The following is a 23,519-nucleotide window of genomic DNA, read 5'->3' on the forward strand; positions in this document are numbered from 1 at the left end:
CTTACTACACTTAAATCTAGTGGAATATAGTTTTTTTTTTCCTAATTAACTTTCTTATCTGAATTTAACTAAGAAAATAGCAAAATGTAATAACGATAAGCTGTTGTTCATCCTGTAATGTGTATCCATCACATCTTTATCTGTTTACTTCCAGTTTCATTCGTGGCTGCTTAATTAAAGCATCGGAATATTAGCCTCATGTTATTTTCTCGATCCTAATACTTGAATTTTGCCGAGGTATTTTATCTGTAACGGACAGATAAAGTTTGCTGCACATTGTATTGGATTCACATAATTTTAATCGGCAATTGTGGTCTGGAAGTAGGTGGAAGAGAGGGCACAGATCATGTTTGCCACCTAACAAGCTAATTAAACAGGGATGGTTTTGGGGTTTTTTTGTTTTTTTTTGGTGGAGTTTTTTTTTATTACAAAAGTTGCGCCGTCTTATAAAATCAATGCCAATGTTTTGAATCTGTTTTTTTTTTTAAACAGAATGAAAATAGGACTCGCTCTGAAAATTGTGGCCGAGGATGGAATCTAACACAAATCTCTCACTTAGGTGTTAATTATAGAAGAGGGTAAACTGAAGCACACACATACACATAGACACACTGACACACACGTTCCGTTGCTCACAGCAACCTTCAAAGTCATGCCTCTCTTAGACTTAAGACCTGGGCAGGACGAACAACTTCTGAATCACGTTTCCAAGATAGAAAAAAGACTAGCCAATCCCCTTGGCCTGGCAAATTCAAAGTTTGAGAAAGAATTCCAGGTGATGGTTTGCTTACTGCTGGTGGAACTGTGCGAAAAATTTACTTTCTACGGCATCGTCTGCAACATGATTCTTTTCTGCACCATCAAGCTTGGTTATCACAATTACGAAGCCGCCATGCTTAATGTTTGCTTTGCTGGGGCGTGTATGGTGGCCCCAGTTCTGATAGGCTGGCTTGCTGAGCACCCGGTGGGACGGATCAGACTGGTGTACCTGTGCGCCTTGCTGCATTTTATCGGTAGGTATCACTTTCTTGGGGCACCTTATGGTAGCTGCCAGTTATTTCCAAATGTAAATGGTGCGCAAATGATAGCTTTATAAAACCTGGATGTTTCTGTATCAAACTGGGGCATTTGAGAAATCAATATGCGGCATATTTTGAAGTAGTATATATGGCCTCTTTTTAATTTTTTTTTTTACATTTTGGGGGGAACTTATGTTGCTTTTCCTGTCATTCATGCTGTGACAGTCATGTAGACCATAAGGGATGAAACTAATCAGCCTTGAGACAACAAGCAGAGATTTCTCAAGTTTGAGGCAATTCAGACTGATGTCAGATTAAGGAAAGAATAAGCAATATTGTCCCAAGTCTTTCTGACTTTACAGTGCTTTGGTTTAATTTTAGAAAATTACAAGTAGAGCTTTATTATTTTTGATGAATGTTTAATGAAAAGAAGAACTAGAGATAATATGATAGCAGTGCTCCGATTGTCAGCGTTCCAGAAAACCCCCCAACTCCAAGTAAAAACTCTGAAGCAAGCATTTTTCAAAGTTCTATTTACTAGAATAGGTAAACTGGCACATCTGAGAAAACCCGAATCTGAAAGGTCCGGGTTTTCCCTCAGTAAATCAAAACCCCCAAAACCATCCCCTCAGTCCTCAGTTGATCACATGCTCCAATCAAATGCCATCCCATCTCAAGACAGCAGTCCGATCACTCCTTCTCCAGATGCAGGATCGGCCTGACCTTGACCAACAGGAAGAATGCTATTATGTCTAAAGACAATCCCTCTAATAAATTCCCCCTCCTACTTTCCCACAAATGAGAAAGTGGCATCATGGAAGCTTCCGGCCTAATATGGCTTCCAAAGCTGACAGGCGTCTCCCCCCCCTGCAGAAAAAAACACACCCTGAAAAATAAAACAGACAAAACACAAAAGATGGGGTTAACGCCTTGTATATAACCTCTGACACTGATATCTAAAGTGCTGCCACAAAGAAGAGGGGGTCAACCTATTTTCCAAAGCACCTGAGGGCAAGGCAAGAAACAATGGATGGAAACTAATCAAGGAGAGAAGCAACCTAGAACTAAGGAGACATTTCTTGACGGAACAATTAACCAGTTGAACAGTTTGCCTCCAGAAGTTGTGGGTGCTCCCACACTGGAGGTTTTTAAGAAGAGATTGGACAATGATTTGTCTGAAATGGTATAGGATTTCCTGCCTGAGCAGGGGATTGGCCTAGAAGACCTCCAAGGTCCCCTCTAACTCTCTTATTCTGTTATTTATTTATGCCTCCAGCAACAGCTCCCAGGGGCATTTTTTTAAAAAAATCAGAACGGCAGGTTGCCTCAGCTGGATGGCTTTGTTAGGAAGTGTGCTACCTATTGACATTAAAAAGGACAAAGCTTCAACTGAGATAATTGAATGACAGGATAGTTAATTGTATCTTCTGACTGGCAAAGTCCACTGTGGCAGCCATTTTGTTAATGCCTAACCTCATTTGAAATACAGACAGTCCTTGACTTATAACCACAATTGGGATCAGAACTTCCATTGCAAAGCAAGGCAGTTGTTCAGTGGGGTTGTGCCTGATTTTATGACCTTGGTTTTTTTTTTGTCATGATTGTTAAACAAATCACTGCATTTGTTAAGCGACTCACACATTTGTTAAGCAAATCTGGCTTCCCCCATTGACTTTCCTTTTCAAAAATTGACTGGGAAGATTACAAATGACAATCACACGACCTGGGGATGTAAATTGTAAATTTGTAAAAATAAATGCTGCTTACCAAATGCCCAAATTTTAATCACATGATCGTGGAGACCGTGCAACGGTCGTAAGTGCGAGGACCAATTGTAAATAACTTTTTTCAGTGTCGTAACTATGAATGGTCTCTAAACAAATGGTTGCAAGTCAATGGCTGCCTTAGTTCTTTTTTAAGAGCCACCATGACCTGCTCCCAGAATTTATAAGGCACCTACCACTTCAAAAAGTCTATGTTCCTTCAGAACTTCCCAAAATGACATGTCTATGACATGCTTTCAGATGTTCCTCTTTCTTTCTGCAGGTACAGCCCTGTTACCTGTGGTGGCCTTCCCCTTTGAGGATTTTTTCATAGATAAGCACTACGTCCTCCACACTTTGGCTAAAAGGAAGCAGGAAATCCTCTTCTACATTGCGTTGTTGGCCACCTGCCTTGGCTCTGGAGGAATAAGAGCCATTGTGTGTCCTTTAAGTGTTTACAACCCCGATGAACATAGACCAAAGGAGCTTCTGTCCTTCTTCAACTGGTCAGTGTCATGTGCAGGTGATATAAGTGGTCAACTGTGGGAGGGGGTCCAATCATTTTGGGAAATCTGAAAGTGGTTTGTTTGTTGCAAGCTATGGAATTTAATGCCAATGGTTTCACTTGTGTGGTTAATTATCAAAGAAGACAAATATTAAGGTCCAATGATCGCTGATGAGCCAATTTATCACAGAATCCTAGATTTGGAAAGACCCTCAAAGATCATCTAGTTCAAATTCCTCTTGGTTCAGGTTCCTTTAAAGCATTTGAGACAGGTCTGTTTGAAGATCTCTAATAATGAGTGCCGTGGTGGCCTCATAGTGAAATCACTCTCCTCCCACTCAGAAGGTTGAGAGTTCAATCCTAAACAGCAGCAGAGGTTTCTCTATCAGAAGATAGAGGATTCTCTATATCTCTACCTCTATATTTTCTGCAAAGAGAAAATATCTACTGTGAATTCCGCATGGTGTCAGGAAGGGCATCTGGCCAGTAAACGCTCAGCTCCATCTAGTTGCCCCAACTCTACCCTGAATTAAGGGATTATAGGGTCATAAAGAGGGAGGGTATTTTTGTTTGAATTTCTCCAATATCACTTCATAAGGCAAGGTTTTCATAAAGCAAGGTCTTACCGTGAGAAAATTCCTCCTGATAACCTAACCTGGAATTTCTCGGGCAGAAGAGAAGAGATCCACTCCCCCTCTATATAATGCCCTTTAGATTTCTGAAAACTCCTGTATATTTCCCCTCAGTCTTCTCTGCTGCAAAGTAAACATGTCCACTTCTCTCTCTCCTCCTTTTCAACATCTCCATGAAATCAAGGGGTCAGCTGCCAGTTTGGGGTTCGGTATCATGAGTACATTGAAGATACCCAGTTATATTGACTCAGGGTTGGTCAAGAGAAGTTGTCAAGCTTCCATCCCAGTACCTGAAGACTGTATGGATTTCAATAGAGAGTAGCCATCTCCGAGTTGAACCTATCAAGACTGAGTGACCATGAGTCAGTGATGGTATTCAGCCGGTTCTATCCGGTTTGGGTGAACTGGTAGCGGTAGCAGCAGGAGGCTCTGCCCACCCAACAGGACGTCATCACATCCCGTTTTTGACGCTCTGCGCATATGCACGGAGGTCATACATGTGCGCTCACATTTGCAAACTGGTAGCTTGACTACTGCAATGTGCTATACATGGGTCCAGAAGGCAGCCATACAGGCAGTGATGGGCAGGGGTGGGATTCAGCCGGTTCGGACCGGTTTGGGTGAACCGGATGCTAATTTTACATCTCATTCACTGAACTGGTAGTTGCAAGGACTGGCTGGCCCCGCCCACTCCTCCCCTCCCCTCTCAGGAGTCTCCATGCGGGCCCATTTTGGATGCCAGGTATGTGCAGGGCCCGCATGGAGGCTCTGGGAGGGAGAAAAATGGGCCTCTCAGAAGTTTCAGAAGTCTGGAAATGGGCTTTTTTCCGGCCTCCAGAGGGCCTCTGGAGCCTGGGGAAGGCTGTTTTCCCCCTCCTGGAGGCTTAAGGAAAGCCCCTCCCCTCCTAGGAGTCTCCATGCAGCCTGTTTTGGATGCCAGGTAACTGCAGGGCCTGCGTGTAGGCTCTGGGAGGACGTGTAGGCTCTGGGAGGGCTTGAGGAAAGCCTCCAGAGCCTGGGGAGGGTGAAAAAATGGGCCTCCAGAAGTTCTGGAAGTCTGGAAACGCCTCCAGAGCCCAGAGGAGGCCATTTTCGCCCTCCCTTGGGGAGAGCGAAAATGCGCCCCCTCTGCCATGGTGCAGGAGGCTGAATAGGCCACACCCACCATGGCCATACCCACCCAGCAACCAGGCAGAGAACTGGTTGCTAAAATTTTTGAATCCCACTCCTGGTGATGGGCCTGGCTCAAACTGCCCTTGTAATAGCTCTGCTTCATGAGCTTCATCGGTTGCCAGTTTGCTTCTGGGTACAGGGTTGGTTGTTACCTATAAAGATTCTAATGGCATAGGGCCTGGTTACTTGGTTACATGAAGACTTGCTAATCGCCTATGGTCTCTGCCCAGTTGATCTAATCTGACAAAGTTGGTGCACTCCAGGTTCCTTGAATTAAACAAAGCCATCTATCAGAACTCCAGAATCTCAGCTTCTCTGCCCTCTGGAATAAGATTGCCCCCAAGATTTGAACAATTCCCGCTACTTTTTTTTAGAATAGAATTCTTTATTGGCCAAGTGTGATTGGACACACAAGGAATTTGTCTTGGTGCATATGTTCTCAGTGTACATAAAAGAAAAGATACGTTCATCAAGAATCATAAGGTACAACACTTAATGATAGTCATAGGGTACAAATAAGCAATCAGGAAACAATATCAATATAAATCGTAAGGATACAAGCAACAAAGTTACAGTCATACAGTCATAAGTGGAAGGAGATGGGTGATGGGAACGATGAGAAAATTAATAGTGCAGATTTAGTGAATAGTTTGACAGTGTTGAGGGAATTATTTGTTTAGCAGAGTGATGGCGTTAGGGGAAAAAACTGTTCTTGTGTCTAGTTGTGTGCAGTGCTCTATAGCATCATTTTGAGGGTAGGAGTTGAAACAATTTATGTCCAGAATGCAAGGGGTCTGTAAATATTTTCACAGCCCTCTTTTTGACTCGTGCAGTATACAGGTCCTCAATGGAAGGCAGGTTGGTAGCCATTGTTTTTTCTGCAGTTCTAACTATCCTCTGAAGTCTGTGTCTGTCTCGGTGGGTTGCAGAACCAAACCAGACAGCTATAGAGGTGGAGATGACAGACTCACCTGTGTTTCAGAAGGAACTGGGAGACCTTATTCTTCTTCCAGGCTTTTGCCAAGGGTGACTGAAAAGACCCCTTTCGATTGTGTGAATGTTCTGATCTGGCTTTATCATCCTTGCCATCTTTACTCTTCATTTTGACTTGTGTTAAGTTTTCTTGTTTTCACCCTTTTAACACATTTTGTAAATGGCCCATTTATTGCTGGGAGCTGGGCAGTGTATAAATGTCATTATTATCAGTTTCCTTTCATCAATCCTCACAAGACTTTGTTTCCAGTCCCTCATCATTATGTAGGCCTCCTCTGAAGAAACTTTTTTTTAAAACTTGGATTTTAGGTTTTGGCGTCCAGAACTAGACACCAAATACCAATTGGGGCCTGTGATCTGGATCCTATACTACTCTTAATAGATCCCAAAATAGCATTGTGTGTGTGTGTGTGTGTGTGTGTGTGTGTGTGTGTGTATTGCAATTGCATCACTTTCTTGGCTCATGTTGATTTTTTTATCTTCTAGAACACCCAGATTCTTTTCACATGTACTATTGCTTGGATACGTCTCCCCTCCGATCTTAGCACAATTTTAATTCCAAAGTTAAGGCTCAGACACCACAAATGATGGTTACCTTCATACTTCGTTTTACACTGAAACAAAAATTTTAAAATCCCATAAGTGCAATAAACAGAAAAGATGTAGAAAGCACAATGGTTAGCAAAGCTCAGTCATATATTTAATGCGAAATGGGTGGTTGGTTGGATATGTTTAGCTGTGACCGAAACCTTCACAGAGCAATTCAAGTTAATTGAAGAACATTTAATTTTAAAGTTCTAAAATGTTTTTATTGCAAGTTAGAGCATTTGAAGGAAGTTCATCTGGGGAATGTCTACAGTTCTTCTCTGCAGAAAGACTCATGAAAATAATGTTTGTAGGAGAGAGCTGAGCTATAAAATCGCATCTATGGTTTTCCTAGCAAAGGTGTATATCTATTTTTGGAAACGGAGGAGTTACTGAACAAGAGAATAGCCAAGGCAAGGCTTGTTTGAGAAAAGGTGGTAAAAAGGAAGGTTAAGAATGGCCTAAAAGCAGAACTGAGAACAACTTGTAAGGGAGAGGAAAAGAAATATTGGACTTCAGTAAAGTTTGCAGTTATTGACACTGGTGGTATTCAGCCGGTTCTATCCGGTTCAGGCAAACCGGTAGTGGCGGCTGCGGGAGGCTCCGCCCACCCACCCAGACGTCATCACGTCCCATTTTTGACGCTCTGTGCTTGCGCGTGCTCACATTTGCGAACCGGTAGCAAAGGTAAGTGAATACCACTCCTGGTTATTGAGTTCATGAATGTTAATTAACTTCTGGACCAAGGAGAAGAAATAGGAGTTTGTAAAACTGTTTTTCTGGCTTGGATATGTTGGAAGCAGTCCAGGTTTTTCTAAAAAAAAAAAAGAGAGTTGCTCACTTGAGCAGGAAGCCTAAAGATCCTTCCTAACTGGAAGGATCTAATTTTTACTACCTTTCTTCTCTTCAAAGGTCTGGAGCTAATGAGGATCTTTATTTATTTTTATCTCCCTTCATTAGGAGTCTTGTTAACAAAGGCAAGTTCTCACTTCAGAATAGCCTCTCAGGATATTGTTGGGGTGTAAATCAAAAACTGCTTTTCTTTTTCTTTCTTGGGTGCTTTTTTTTTTTTAAAGCACACAAATCGGATGCAACTTGATAAATTTTCATCAGTGAGAGATAACAATTGAGGTGACCAGATGTGGTGCCAACAGCAGAACTGGAATAGCAAACTTCAACATCAGAAAAAAAATGCACAATAGAAGAATAACAGAATAACGGAGTTGGAAGGGACCTTGGAGGTATTCTACTCCAACCCACTGCTCAGGCAGGAAACCAGTGGTGGGTTTCAAAAATTTTTATTACTGGTTATGTGAGTGTGGCTTGTTGGGCGTGGCATGGCTTGTTGGACACGGCATGGCTTGTTGGGCGTGGCTTGTTAGGCGTGATAGGGAAAGGACACTGTAAAATCTCCATTCCCACCCCAATCCAGGAGAAGGTTACTGCAAAATCCCCATTTCCTCCCAATCAGCTGGGACTTGGGAGGCAGAGAATAGATGGGGGCGGGGCCAGTCAGAATTTTTACTACCGGTTCTCCGAACTACTCAAAATTTCCGCTACCGGTTCTCCAGAACTGGTCAGAACCTGCTGAAACCCATCTCTGCAGGAGACCCTATATAATTCTGGACAAATAGATTGATAGATAGAATAACTTTATTGTCATGTTGAATGTACACTAATCGGCATACATTAAAATGAAATTTCGTTGCATGGAGCTCTCAAAGGGGCACCTCCTACAATATACACTACATAAACATGACAAAATGAATAAATACAAAATTATGCATGTAGCCACATATATTATATTATTACAAATGGTTGTCCAATCTCTTCTTAAAAACTTTCATTGCTGGAGCATCCACAACTTCTGGAAGCAAATCGTTCCACTGGTTAATTTTAAACTGGACAGTTTAAACTGTCAGGAAGTTCCTCCTTAATTTTCGGTTAGTTCTCTCCTTGATTAGTTTCCACCCATTGCTTCTTGTCCTGCCTTCAGATACTTTGGAGAATAGGTTGACCCCTTCTTCTATGTGGCAGCCCCTGAGATATTGGAACACTGCTATCATGTCACCCCTAGTCCTTCTTTTCATCAAACTAGACATACTCAATTCCTGCAACCGTAGCAGAGGGTTGAACTGTAGGGTCCTTGATGCTCCCTGAGCTTTGTTGTTTTGTTGTAGACATTTCATTACCCAACTACTGTAACCCAACTTGGTAACATCACTGATGATGCCACTTAGTTAGTTGGTCATGAAACATCTACAAGAAAACATCCAAGCTCAGAGAGCATCCTGGACCTCACAAAGTAGACGTTGTAAAACTGATAGTCTGTTCTTCTTTTTGGATTAAACAGGAAGGCAAAAGTCAGCATTGATATTATTTGGTAGCAATGTCTTAAGCAACATGTGCAATTCCACACATGTAAATATGGAGGAGAAGAAGTATTCACATAAGACAATTGAGTAATAGAATAACAGAGTTTTGCAAGGGACCTTGGAGGTCTTCTAGTCCAAACCCCTAGTTTGGACAAGCAGGAAACCCTACAAGCAGGAAACCCTATAACAGTGATGGCTAACCTTTTTGCCATCACGTGCCAAAAGCAGGGGGAGTGGGGGGGGACACGTGCATGCGTGCCCACACCCATAATTCAGTGCGTCCCACCCCCCCGCACATGCGTGTGTGCCCCCCCCCACTTTTGGTACGTGATGGCACGGTGAGCCCGGTAGCCCGTTTTTCGCCCTCTCCAGGCTCCAGAGGCTTTCTAGGAGCCTGGGGAGGACAAAAACTGCCTCCCCCCTCCCCCCTCGGAGGCCCTCCGGAGGTCAGAAACAGCCTGTTTCCCAACTTCCGGTGGGCCCGGAAGGCCCGAAAAGCAGCTGCCCAGCACATGCATGCGCACCTAGGGCTGACCTAGGGCAACACTCGGGTGCCCACCGATATGGCTCCATGTGCCACCTGTGAAATGCGTGCCATAGGTTCACCATCACGGCCCTATAACTATTTCAGAGAAATTGTTGTCCAATCTCTTCTTAAATACCTCCAGTGTTGAAACAGCAACAACTTCTGGAGGCAAGTCGTTCCACTGATTAGTTGTTCTCACTGTCGGGAAATTTCTCCTTAGTTCTAGGTTGCTTCTCTTCCTGATTAGTTTCTACCCATTGCTTCTTGTCCTGCCTTCAGGTGCTTTGGATAATTCTTTCCGGCAGCCCCTTAGATATTGAGCCTACTGTACATGCTTGTAAAGGCTCATGGCTGACTGTTTTGTTTGAAATGTATGTTTTGCATCACTTTCAGAAATGGAGGGGTGTCACAAAGGAAATTTCTCCCCTCAGGTATAGATTATCCTCTAACAAAATTCAGGAGATCATCTCAATAACATGGGAAAAAAGCACCATTCCTACAGTAGTTTCAGATGTGACCCAGTCTCAACACTGAACTCTTTCCCATGGTGAATTTGGGAGAGGAGCACAGAAACTTAGAAAATGTGCTTTAATGAAGCTGAATACATTTTATTATTGAGAATTAAAGCTTCAATGAGAATGTGCTACTTTTTGTTTCCTTGGAGAATGGTTTTACTGAGTTTAGCTTCTTTATTCTCCTCCACCAACCCCCCCCCCCCAATTACTTTGACACCTCTCCTTTTGGAAGAAGTCCCATTCCTAAATATTGCAGCTTTACCGAAGGGAAAAATATTGTTTGGTTCTTCCCAGCAAATTCTTCCTCCTTGACCTACGCAAAAGAGAGAGAATGAAAGAGAAAAGCCTTCCTTTTTAAAAAATTCAATTCTGGGTTTTAATCCTTAATTAGCAACATCATTTTGATTAAATAAGACTCCAGAGAATTAAGGCTGAAGATCCATCTAAATGGTTGCTCAGGAGAATTTATTGTACTGCAGTCCTAGTAATTCAGGAGAAGGTGGGTTATTTAATCAAAGTGACATTTCCTAGCGTTCATTACAAAAGAAAAGATTAATTTTTATAAAATAGATCCGTGAGGTAATCTGAGCAGGGTGTTGTAGGAGTTTAGACTAGTTGGAGAAAGTCAGGTGAGAAAATGAATTTCTGTAAGGATGGATGGATGGATGGATGGATGGGGAGGGAGGGACGGAGGGAAGGGAAGGGAAGGGAAGGGAAGGAAGGAAGGAAGGAAGGAAGGAAGGAAGGAAGGAAGGAAGGAAGGAAGGAAGGAAGGAAGGAAGGAAGGAAAATACTGTAATACAGTAATTGTAATACAGGTAGTCCTTGACTTATAACCACAATTGGGACCAGAACCTCTGTGGCTACACGATGCAATCATTAAGTAAGTTCTGTCCAATTTTATGGCCTTTTCTCGGTGGTCATTAAGCAAATCTCACGAAGCAAATCCAGTTTCCCCCACTGACTTTGCTTGTTGGAAGCACCTTGGGAAGTCCAAAAATGCCAATCATGCAACCCCAGGATGCTGCAATTGTTTTAAATACATGTCCGTTGCCAAGGCCCCAAATTATGATCACATGTCTGCAGGGATACTCTTAAGAATCGTAAATGCAAGGACCAGTTGTAAGTTGTAACTTTTTTCAGCACCTTCGTAACTTTGAACAGTTGTTAAATGAATGGTCACAAGTGGAGGACTACCTGTGTTTTTTTTCCTTTCGGTGCTTTGTGTCAGTGTTGGCTCCCAGTGACTGCTGGGGGTTTTAAGAAATGGTTTGGCATTGCTTCTTCTTCCTAGGTCTGAGAGCGAGTAAGTGACCCAAAGTCACTCAATTGGTTTTGTGCCTAAATTGGGACTAGAACTCATGGTCTCCAGATAGCTAACCTGGTACTTTAATCACTATACCAAACTGTCTCTCTTCATAGCAATAGGACTAGCCAAATAAAGCTACATCTTTGACACATACCCCCCCCATCCCTGTATTCTTGTCATCTGAAGTAATCTTTCCCTGACTTGCATCTCTTACATTGGGGTTCAAACAGGACAGTCCTAAGGTGACCAATCGTCCTCCTTTAGGGAGGACAGTCCTTCTTTTGTAAGTTCTGTCCTCTCTCGAAAAGTGTCCTCCTACATGTCCTCCTTTTCGATATTTGAAAACTAATCTGTAAATCTCCGTATTCCATCGATGCCGATCCGATCCGTTGCATGTGATGTGATGTATTTGTATTTGACATGGGTTGCCCCCGGTTCGCACCGGTTCTAGAGAACCGGTAGTAAAACCAGCGGGAGGCTCCGCCCACCGACTCCGACTTCATCAAAACTTCTGCGCTTGCACAGAAGAGCGCGCGTGGCTCCGCTGCGAACTGGTAGTAAAGGTAAGTAGAAACCACCTCTGGACATGATGATTCGTCAAGGCTCAGTACAATGTGGCGAGACGCAATTATGAGATACATGCGCTCCGCACAGGAGAATTGTTTTGAGAGAGTGCGCTGCACGCAAGTGGTTTTGTTTACTTCTTACCGAAACACGACACAGTACACATGCACATGTCCTCCTTTTATTGTAAAAAAGTTGGTCACCTTACAATCCACCAACATCTTCTCTGTGGCTCCTGGAGCCCCTTTCTATTTTGGGTGGCCCTCTCAATTGAGGTCTCTCTTGCATTTTGGAAGGTATTGCAGATGCTTGCATTACTGTTCATGAACCACCCTATCAAAATAGTCCTGCACCCTGATCTTCTCCTTGTATTGTTCCCCTGAAACTGACATGAGGCATATTGCCCCAAACATGGAGATAGCATATGGTCTCCAAAACTGTTGATTTCAGATAGACCTATCCTGCATGAAAGTATGTTGTTGTTGTTAGTTGCAAAGTCGTTTCCAACCCATCGCGACCCCATGGACAACATTCCTCCAGGCCTTCCTGTCCTCTACCATCCTCTGAAGTCCACTTAAGCTCACGCCTACCACTTCAGTGACTCCATCCAGCCACCTCATTCTCTGTCATCCCTTTCTTCTTTTGCTCTCAATCTTTCCCAGCATTAGGCTCTTCTCCAGTGAGTCCTTCCTTCTCATTAGGTGGCCAAAGTATTTGAGTTTCATCTTCAGGATCTGGCCTTCTAAAGAGCAGTCAGGAAATGAAAGTATACAAACCCCTTTTAAAGCCATCCCCATTACTTGGCCATAAGTATGTCTTGAGTAATGAATCCCACAGATTAATTATATGCTGCGTTGAGAAGTATTGCACCTAAATCTATTTCCAGTCAGCTTCATTGACCATAAATGATGTAGGTTTATTTAGGGAAGACCATCTCTCCACAAACCATTTACAGAGGTTTGTAATCCTTCCTTGGAGCTGATTAAAATTAAAAATGTAAGGAAAGGAGAGTAGAAGAAGGGTGAAAAAAAAACAAAAGCTCGGACATCGCTTCTTAAAGGGCTATTTCAGGGGTGAAATCCAGCAGGTTCTGAAAGGTTCTGGGAAACCGGTAGTGGAAATTTTGAGTAGTTCAGAAAACCGGCAACTGCCATCTCTGGCTGGCCCCAGAGTGGGGTGGGAATGGATATTTTGCAATATCCTTCCCCCAGGAGTGGAGAGGGAATGGGAATCTTGTAGTATCCTTCCCTTGGAGTGGGGTGGGAATGAAGATTTTGCAGTATCCTTCCCCTGCCATGCCCACCAAGCCACGCCCACCAAGCCATGCCATGCCCACCAAGCCATGCCCACAGAACCGGTAGTAAAATGATTTGGATTTCACCAGTGGGCTATTTCTTAGGATGACAGGATGTAAGGAAGAAAGATACCTGTCTTTCAAAAGGAGCAAACTTCACAATTCTATTGAAACCTGGCTTGTTTGTGTTCAACGATGAAGGATCTTAAAAAGTGACACAGGTAGTTCTTACAACGACAACTGAGACCAAAATTTATCTTGCTAAGTAAGAGAGGTATTAAATGAGTTTTGCCCCATTTTATTACCATTTTGGGATGCGGTGGTTCAGTGGCTAAGACGAAAGGTCGGCAGTTCAGAGGTTCGAATCCCTAGTGCCGCGTAACGGGGTGAGCTCCCGTTACTTGCCCCAGCTTCTGCCAACCTAGCAGTTCGAAAGCAGGTAAAAAATGCAAGTAGAAAAATAGGGACCACCTTTGGTGGGAAGGTAACAGCGTTCCGTGTGCCTTTGGCATTTAGTCATGCCGACCACATGACCACGGAGACGTCTTTGGATGGCGCTGGCTCTTTGGCTTTGAAATGGAGATGAGCACTGCCCCCTAGAGTCGGGAAGGACTAGCACATATCTGCGAGGGGAACCTTTACCTTTACCTTTATGACCATTTTACAGCATATCACATGAAAGGATGGTTTGTTTAAACATGGTTCTCAATGGGTCAGGTTGGATGATAGACTCCTCAGTTTGTTTGGGACTTCTGAACAGTTGTTTCTGGACTTTTAGATTGAATACACTTTATTTGCATTGTTGTTTTCTTGTGAGCTACCCAGCGTTGACAGCGATTGGAGGAGACTACGAATGTAATAAAAGAAATACCGTTTATAAATGGTGCCACAAATCCTGGCTTCATACAACACATTAAGTGAATACAAAACTAATTCAGTAGGTTTGATGTTTTGCATGTTTGAGGGAAACTATAAGCAAGGAGAGAAGCAACCTAGAACTTAGGACAAATATTTTGACAGAACAATTAATCAGGGGAACGACTTGCCTCCTGAAGTTGTGGGTGCTCCATCACTGGAGGTTTTTGAGAAGAGATTGCACAGCCATTTGTCTGAAATGGTATAGGGTTTCCTGCCTGTGCAGAAAAGACTAGAAGACCTCAAAGGTCCCTTCCAACTCTGTTATTCTGTTATATTCTGTTAAAACCAGTGGTGAAATTCAATTTTTTTTACTACCAGTTCTGTGGGCATGGTGTGGCTTGGTGGGAGTGGCTTGGTGGGCGTGGCAGGGGAAGGATACTGCAAAATCCCCATTCCCACCCCACTCTGGGGCCAGCCAGAGGTGGTATTTGCCGGTTCTCTGAACTACTCAAAATTTCCACTGCCGGTTCTCCGAACTGCTCAAAATTTCCACTACTGGTTCGTCAGAACCTGTCAGAACCTGCTGGATTTCACCCCTGGTTATAACCCCATCACGCATGATAGTTTAGTGCAATCTGTGAATCTAACCGTTGTGTATTTTTTTTTCCTCCACCCTCCTTTAGCCAGGCATTACCACTGGCACTTTCCCCCTCTTCTTTTATTTCTTGAAGAGGGTGTGTGTCTCTAAATGAGAGGAAGGAGGGAAGAAGATCCAGCCTATGTTGAATTTGACTTTTTAGAAAACATGTAATTGCTTTGAGTTTTGGGGGCCCCTGCACTTACTTGCAAGGCACTATTAATCTAACCTCTTGTCTTCTGAGGTCCCTATTCTGGGTATACCTTAATTGCTCACAGCTTCACTTGGAGACATCATTATTTCCTTCTAACCAAGCAACAACCAGATAATAGCTGGGATGTGAATATATATGATATTAATTGGAACGAAAGAAGCCCCCTGTTAGGAAATGGGAGTGGATCAAATGTTTAGCTAGCGGGAAATCAACAGTTCTAAAAAAGTTGCACTTTGTGTGAGTTGCTAGCTTACTCCCTCAATCTGGTACCCAATTGAGATTCCTTATGGCCTACCTTAGCAAATGGATTTGTTTGTGTGTGTGTGTGTGTGTGTGTGTGTGTGTTTAATCATGTAACGCTACAACTGTTAGATTGCAAATTGGTAGCAGGTGAATAGAAAATCAGTACAAATCAGCAGCGGTTGGATACGTAGGTTGAGTACAGTCTTGTTAAAAGAAACTAGATACTCAGTTGTTCCATTTGGGGTGTTTGTTTGTTTGTTTTTCGACTATAGGTAGTCCTTGGTTTATGACCATAATTGGGCCGAACATTTCCATTGCTGAGTGAGATAGTTTTTAAGTGAGTTTTCCCCAATTTTACGGCCTTTCTTGCTACTGTTGTTAAGTGAATGACTGCACTTGTTAAGTTAGTGACACGGTTGTTAAGTGAATCTGACTTCCCCATTGAGTCTGCTTGTCAGAAGGTGGCAAAAAGTGATCGCATGACCCTGGGACACAAATATACATAAATATGAACCAGTTACAAACCATCTGAGCTTTGATCACGTGACCATGGGGATGCTGCAAGGGTCATAAGTGTGAAAAATGGTGATAACCGGCCTGGTGGCTCAGCAGACTGATAGCATTGTGATTAACACCAGCTGTCTGCAATTACTGCAAGTTCGAATCTCACCAGGCTCAAGGTTGACTCAGCCTTCCATCCTTTCTAAGGTAGGTAAATTGAGGACCCAGTTTGTGGGGGCAATAAGATGACTTTGTATAAATATACAAAAGTATGAAGGCTATTGCTTAATGCACTGTAAGCCGCCCTGAGTCTCCGGAGAAGGGCGGCATATAAATCAAATTTTAAAAAAAAATAATAAGCAGGGTTGGGTTCTAAATTTTTTTACTACGGGTTCTGTGGACGTGGCTTATTTTGTGGGCGTGGCTTGATGGTCATGTGACAATTCTTTAGGATTTAGCAGAGGTACTGGTCTACCAGGCTTTTAACTGCTTGCAGAGCTGTACTGGTCTACTCATTTGTTTTTTGGAGGCACTGGTCTACCCATTTATTTTTGCAGGTACCGGTCTACTCATTTGTTTTTGGAGGCACTGGTCTACCCATTTATTTTTGCAGGCACCGGTCTACTCATTTGTTTTTGGAGGCACTGGTCTACCCATTTATTTTTGCAGGCACCGGTCTACTCATTTGTTTTTGGAGGCACCGGTCTACCACCAAACTGCCTTTTACCACTGATCAGCTGTAGGGCGGCCTTTTGAAGCCCCGCGGCAAGAGTTTAAACAGTTTTTTTCCTTCTAGCCCATCAGCTGGGACTCAGGAGGCAGCAATAGATTGGGGGTGGGGCCAAATAAAAGGTAAGAATAACGCGGGGTGGGGTGGGGCAGAACCAGGTCGGTGACATCATATCACCGCTACCGGCTCCGTGGAACCGGGCTGAACCAGAGGGAACCCACCACTGGTCATAAGTCACTTTTTTCAGTGCTGTTGTTATTTCAAACCGTCACCAAACAAACTGCTACAAGTCAAAGACTACCTCTAATCATTATGGATTGTCTCCCCTTGAGATCTGTTGACTTTATTCTGATTTGAATTCTAAACAAAAAAGGGAAAGCAGTATCCATTTAAAAAAAAAAAATCTCTGTGAGAATTAAAATGTAGAGTCAGACTAACATTTCTCAGTCTTGACCACTTTAAGATGGATGCTGGCTGGGGAATTCTGGGAGTTGAAGTCCACCCATCTTAAAGTGGCCAAGGTTGAAAAAATGCACCATGCATTTTCTTCAAGATATATGACTGTAAATGCTCTGGAACAAAGATTATCCTTTTTGATTCTGGCGCACAATATTTTTGTAGCCGTTTATATTATTTTTCCTTTATCACTTTCTCTTCCATGGTGATGGAAGAAATATCCATCTGGGTTCAGTTCCAAGTGGGGAGAAAGACACTGGAAACATGGAGACTGCTTGAAATGATGGTTTAATGGTAGCACAGGACCACAGGTTTTGAGGTCCTGGGCAAAAAAGATACATGGGTGAGAGAGAGAGAGAAAGAGAGAGATTTATACCAGAGGTGGGTTTCAGCAGGTTCTTGACCAGTTCTGGAGAACCGGTAGCAGAAATTTTGAGTAGTTCGGAGAACCGGTAGTAAAAATGCTGACTGGCCCCGCCCCCATCTATTCTCTGCCTCCCAAGTCCCAGCTGATTGGGAGGAAATGGGGATTTCGCAGTAACCTTCCCCTGGATTGGGGAGGGAATGGAGATTTTACAGTATCTTTCCCCTGCCATGTCCACAAAGCCACAGCCACAAAGCTATGCCACGCCCACAAAGCCACACCCACAGAACCGATAGTAAAAAAAATTGAAACCCACCACTGTTGTGCTTTGAATTTGAGCTTGTATTCTGATTGGTTGTCAGACTCCCATGGGGCCATGCAGGGGTGACTTTGTAGGTTGTCTTTTGAATCCCAGGCTTGGTTGAGCCTTGCTGGGTGATGCAATCTCCCCAGGTGCCATGTGATGAGTTCTGTTGCTAGATGGGTAGAAGGCTAATTCTATCTTTGTTGGATCTTGGGTGAAGGCATTTGCTTATGAATGGATCTAGCTATCTCTTTATCTCTTAAGTGCTGACATCTGCTGTGGGCTATTGAAGGTGTGGGTGTGGGTTATTAAGAGTGAGTCTGCTTCCTGCCTAAAAAACATGTTTCTCCACTTCTCATCCAGGGAAGTATAATATTCTGCCTTTTTAATACTTCCTAGAATATTTCATTTTTCTAGGAGAGGGGTGGGTGCTAACTTCCTACAATGGTTAGTGAATTTTAATTTCTGTTCCTGCTAAGAATGGATATACTACTCAAGATACTAAATGAAAGAGCACTTACCTGTGTTTCTCTGTGCCTAAAATACATGTGTAACAATTCTATGTTTTAATGCTTATCTGAGCTACTCATTCCCCATTATCTGTAAGTAGAAATGTTTGGTGAGTTAACAAATCCCTATCTTTGTGAGATTGAAAGTTTGAGCAAATTAATCCATAATCTGAGAGGGAGAAGTTGTGATCCCTCATATAATAGTACATAAATCTGCCCTATGTGGATCTCACACCTCTGGGACAATCTGGAGTTGCATTTACGTGTAAACTGAGGAGGCCCCAAAGAGTGATAACTCAAAGAGTAGGACAGAATCTATGCATGCAGATGGACTTAGATTCGATTTATGACTTCTCCAGGTAAAACTGGGAAATGCCCTCCTCTGAAACTATGTGCTTTTTGCCAGTTAATGTGAATAGCACTAAGGTACACAATTGCAATTCTTCATAAAGTAGATTTCCAGTGGCCTAGCCACTCTGCAGATTTATATTGCACCATTATTTCTTAAGTGTGGGTTGCCCCGCTCTCCTCACACACACCTACAAACACGTCAGTGGTGGGTTTCAAAAAATTTTTACTACCGGTTCTGTGGGTGTGGCTTGGTGGGCGTGGCATGGCTTGGTGGGTGTGGCAGGGGAAGGATACCGTAAAATCTCCATTCCCTCCCCACTCCAGGGGAAGGATACTGCAAAATCTCCATTCCCTCCCCACTCCAGGGGAAGGATACTGCAAAATCCCCATTTCCTCCCGATCAGCTGGGACTTGGGAAGCAGAGAATAGATGGGGGTGGGGTCACTCAGAAGTGGTATTTACCGGTTTTCTGAACTACTCAAAATTTTCGCTACCTGTTCTCCAGAACTGGTCAGAACCTGCTGAAACTGACCTCTGACGTACATACAGCAAGAGTTCTACAGGTGTTTATTCAAACCCCCGAAACAGATCCTCAGAAAGTACTCCCATTAAGCACGTTTGGATTCCAAGCTCAGCACAGCAAGAGTCACTGGGTAATCAAGCCCAATGGGCACACACGAAGTCCAGGAAAGCCGTTCACGAATCAAACGGGTCAGGATACATTGGCATGAGCATACTACCGGTTCGCAACGCGCGCGAGCTTCCAGAAGTCTGGAAATAGGCCTGTTTCCAGCCTCCGGATCCCAATGGAAACTGTTTATGCCCTCCCGGAGGCTCAAGAAAAACCCCCGGAGCCTGGGGAGGGCAAAAAACGCCCCCCACCATGGTGCAGGTGGGCAACTAGGCCATGCCCACCATGGCTACGCCCACCCAGCAATGGGGCAGCGAACCTGTTGCTAAAGGATCTGAAGCCCACCCCGTGGTGCCAGGCTTCGATGAACTCACGAGCATGGTGGGGGGTAGCGTGGCCGATGATTTTTGTGTTGCTCCTATCGTGCTGTTTGGTGCTGTTTGGTGTTGGTGTCGGTAGAGGTTAAGGATTTGGGATTCAGGATTTGGGATTTGGAACATTTGACTGCCAGCCAGTGTTCATGGATCCTGGTTTTTAATGGATGTGAAGTTTGTCCCAGGTAGAATTGGCTGCAATGGTTACAAGTTGATTTTATTTCTACTTCTCAATTCACTCCAGTTGGATCTATCATTATTCCATTCTTCAACTGCTGTCTGTATTCTCTTTGGCCCATTAGGCAGTTATATGCCTCTGACTCAGCCGCTGCCATTCTGCTCTAACAAGATGAAAGATAGTTTAGTTCAGTGTTAATACCCACTGGGGGATTCCCCCAGTCTCTCGTCTTCCAGCATACAAAGATTCTGCCTTGACCTTTGGAGTCCCTGAAATGCTCTTGATCTAAAATTACCAGGGTTTTAAAAACCACTTTTGAATTATGTCTGGCATTGTGATAAAAAAATTTTTTAAAAAAATCCAACAGAGGTCCAATGAAGGCCACCTGGCAAAAATCCTCGGTGGAGTAATTGTCATGTGAAAATCGTAGTGGGCTTGTTCTCCACCAGGATAGACTAGGGAATACAGGTAGTCCTCGACTTACGACCACGATTGAGCCCCAACCAGAATGTATGTTGTTAAGTGAGAAATTTGTTAAGTGAGTTTGCTCCATTTTATGACTTTTCTCATCTCATTTCTCAAGCGAATCACTGCAGCTCTTCAATTAGCAACACGGTTGTTAAGCAAATCTGGCTTCCCCGTTGACTTTGCTTGTGAGAAGGTCGCAAAAGGGGATCACGTGACCCCGGGATACTAAACAGTAAACAGATTTAACAGAGTTGGAAGGGACCTTGCAGGTCATCTAGTCCAACCCCTTGCCCAAGCAGGAGTCCCTACATCTGCCTCTACCTAGGATCGAATTCATAACCTCCTGATTGTGAGGCAAGAGCGTCGGCCTGGATTTATCGTCTTCAGAATTGCACTGTGACTTCCATTTTAAAAGGAACCGGCTTCTTCTCACAAATAAAAGTTCTTTTTCATCTGTCTCTAAAAATAATGATTGTTGCCGTTTCCTATTACAGGTTTTATTGGTTGGTCAGTCTCAGTTCAGCCATTGTCTTCATCAGCATTTCATACATCCAGCAGTCGGTGGCCCAAAACCTGGGTTTTCTTATTCCATTCGTTTCCATCCTTATGGGACTGATCACAATTCACATGGCACGTAGTGAAATGATTTACCAGCCCCCCAGAGGTAAGCAGTTACATTATATACATAATTAAATTAAGTGGGAGAACATCCTGGGCTTTCAGTATTGGCCATTTAAGATTGTCCAGTTTGGATTCTCTTAACACCCCTAAAGCTTCACATATAGGCAGGGGTGGGCTGCTGGGGGTTTGCAGGGGTTCGGGAGAACCTCTAGCAAAGATTCTGTGCAGTTCGGAGAACCCCCAAATCCCACTCCTGTCTCGCCCCGCCCTCCCCTCCCAGGAGTCCCCACGCAGCTCGTTTTGGATGCAGGTAAGTGCAAGGTGTGCACGGAGGTTAAGGGAGGGCGAAAAACGGGCCTACCAGAAGTTCGGGAAGGCTGGAAATGGGCCTGTTTCCGGCCTCCAGAGGTCCTCCGGAGCCTGGGGAGGCTGTTTTCGCCCTCCTGGAGGCTTGAGAAAAGGGCTAGATTGCATTAATCTTCCCAGTAGACTGATATGAATTTTGTTCCTTGGGGATGCTTTTTGTCTCTTTTCATACCTCTTTTGACCAATCAATTTTGACCAGTCAAGGACCTAGGAGTACTCATTTCAAAAGATCTAAACCCCAGAGCTCACTGTAACAACATTGCCAAAAAGGCATTAAGAGTTGTTAACCTAATTTTGCGGAGCTTCTTCTCCAGTAACATTGTACTGCAAACGAGGGCATAGAAAATCTTTGCCAGACCAATTCTCGAATACAGCTCATCTGCCTGGAATCCACACTGTATAACGGACATTAATACAATTGAGCGAGTCCAGAGATATTTCACGAGAAGAGTCCTCCACTCCTCTGCTCCTAATAGAATTCCCTATGCCACCAGGCTTGAAATTTTGGACCTCAACAACCTAGAACTACACTGCCTACAGTCTGACCTAAGCTTAGTACACAAAATTGTCTGCTACAACATCCTATTTGTCAATGGCTACTTCAGCTACAACTGCAATAATACAGGAGCCAACAATAGATACTTAAAGTAAACCGCTCCAAACTCGATTACAGAAAATATGACTTCAGCAACAGAGTGGTCAATGCCTGGAATGCACTATCTGACTGTTACATCCTCAAACCCTCACCGTTTCAACCTTAAATTGTCTACCGTGGATCTCACCCCATTCCATAAAGGGGGCAGGCATAAGTGCACCAGCGTGCCTACCATCCCTGTCTTACTGTCCCCATTTATTCGTACTCATTTCCTATGAATATACTTATACCTGTTTATACTTATATGTTTATATGTTATGTTCATACTTATACTTGTTTTCTCATACATGCTTGACAAGCTAAATTAAATAAATAAATAAATATTCCCAAGCAGGGCTACTCCCATTTCTAAATAGCTGGATTTAAAACCTTGTTTTAGCTTCTTCCAATCAGATGACTTGGCTAGAATTCTCTCTCAAGCCAATAATTCAAGTCCATAAGTGACCTTAAAGAAATTGCCAAGTTCTATTTTAAAGAAGTCTCTCTCTCTCTCTCTCTCTCTCTTTTTTTTTTTTTTTCATATGTGGGCCCAGCATATGTCAAGCAAGGATTTCATTTGCATGTCTTTGTTCGGCTATAATTTTGACAATTGGCAGTTGACCAAAGATTGAGGTAGGGTTGGGGGGAATCATCTAGAGAGCCATATAGCCTTTTAAACTACTGTAATTAAGTAGCATAGATTAACTCAAGGTCAGGGGAGAACACGGGAGCCAAGATTTAAAGGGGAAAAGGTACAAAGGTAGAAAAGGAATATTGCTTAGAAAACATACTTTAGTCAATTCCTGCAGTTTTGTTCCAACATTCCAGTATATATTATGTTCACTTTTGGAAATACATATAGTCATGCTCCTTATTGCAGATAGTCCTTGACTTATGACCACTTAGGAGACTTTCCCCGAGCTATTTTTGAACAGAATATCAGAATTGAAAGGGACCTTGTAGGTCATCTAGCTCCACCCCCCGCCTAAGCAGGAGACCCTACACCATTTCTGACAGATGGCAGTCCAGTCTCCTCTTGAAAGCTTCCAGTGATGAAGCTCCCACAATTTCTGAAGGCAACTTCTGTTCCATTGATTGATTGATTTATGACTGGAATTCAAAGTTTCAATGGCTGCCCCCCCAACCTATGGTCAGGCACATGGCAATCAACTCACTTTATGGCCTGTGATCACATGACTGTGATTCCCAATGATTTTTGTCAGAAACCAGCATTTACTTCTCGTTTCCAGTAAAAAAATGCCCATTGTGGACAATGGATCATGGTGACTCACTTAATGATGGCTGAATGTCTATAGAGATTCTCAGTCATCCAGGTCATGGTTATCTCAAAAGTGCTTTTTCAGGAGGCAATTGGACTTTCTTGTTTTTTTCTTTGACAACGTTTCGCTTCTCATCCAAGAAGCTTCTTCAGCTCTGACAGGATAAATCTTCCATTCCCCACCATTGTGTCAGAGCTGAAGAAGCTTCTTGGATGAGAAGCGAAACATCTTCAAAGAAAAAACAAGAAATTCCAGTTGCCTCCTGAAAAAGCACCTTTGGGATGTTAATGATGGATGCAAAAAAGGTATAAAATCGGATGAGCTCACATGATAACCTGCCTAATAAGTCATGGGAAGACATCAAATTTTGTCATTCTCAACCAAACTCACCCAAGAAGTGTGGAGGGGAATACAAACATTCAACAATTTTCATTCTTTTTTTGAAAATTAATGTTGGACTCCACTTTCTAGACTCTAGAAAGAGTGCAGAGAAGAGCAATAAAGATGATTAGGGGACTGGAGGCTAAAACATATCAAGAATGGCTGC

The 23,519-nt window shown here is 43.3% G+C and overlaps 1 protein-coding gene across 1 annotated transcript in view; it reads left to right on the forward strand.

Annotated features, from left to right (window-relative positions):
- The first annotated feature begins 492 nt into the window (after positions 1 to 492).
- The window catches only part of SLC15A5 (solute carrier family 15 member 5), a 58,090-nt gene continuing 35,063 nt past the window's right edge, over positions 493 to 23,519 (forward strand). Inside the window, exons 1-3 of the mRNA XM_034402957.3 lie at positions 493 to 1,013; positions 3,066 to 3,288; positions 20,566 to 20,735. Coding sequence (XP_034258848.2) covers positions 653 to 1,013; positions 3,066 to 3,288; positions 20,566 to 20,735 — 754 coding nt within the window. The 5' untranslated portion in view covers positions 493 to 652. The remainder of the gene's footprint in view (positions 1,014 to 3,065; positions 3,289 to 20,565; positions 20,736 to 23,519) is intronic.

This window comes from Pantherophis guttatus, chromosome 7 (assembly GCF_059756535.1).
Source record: "Pantherophis guttatus breed Tessera chromosome 7, ASM5975653v1, whole genome shotgun sequence".
NCBI classification, from domain to species: Eukaryota; Metazoa; Chordata; class Lepidosauria; order Squamata; family Colubridae; genus Pantherophis; species Pantherophis guttatus.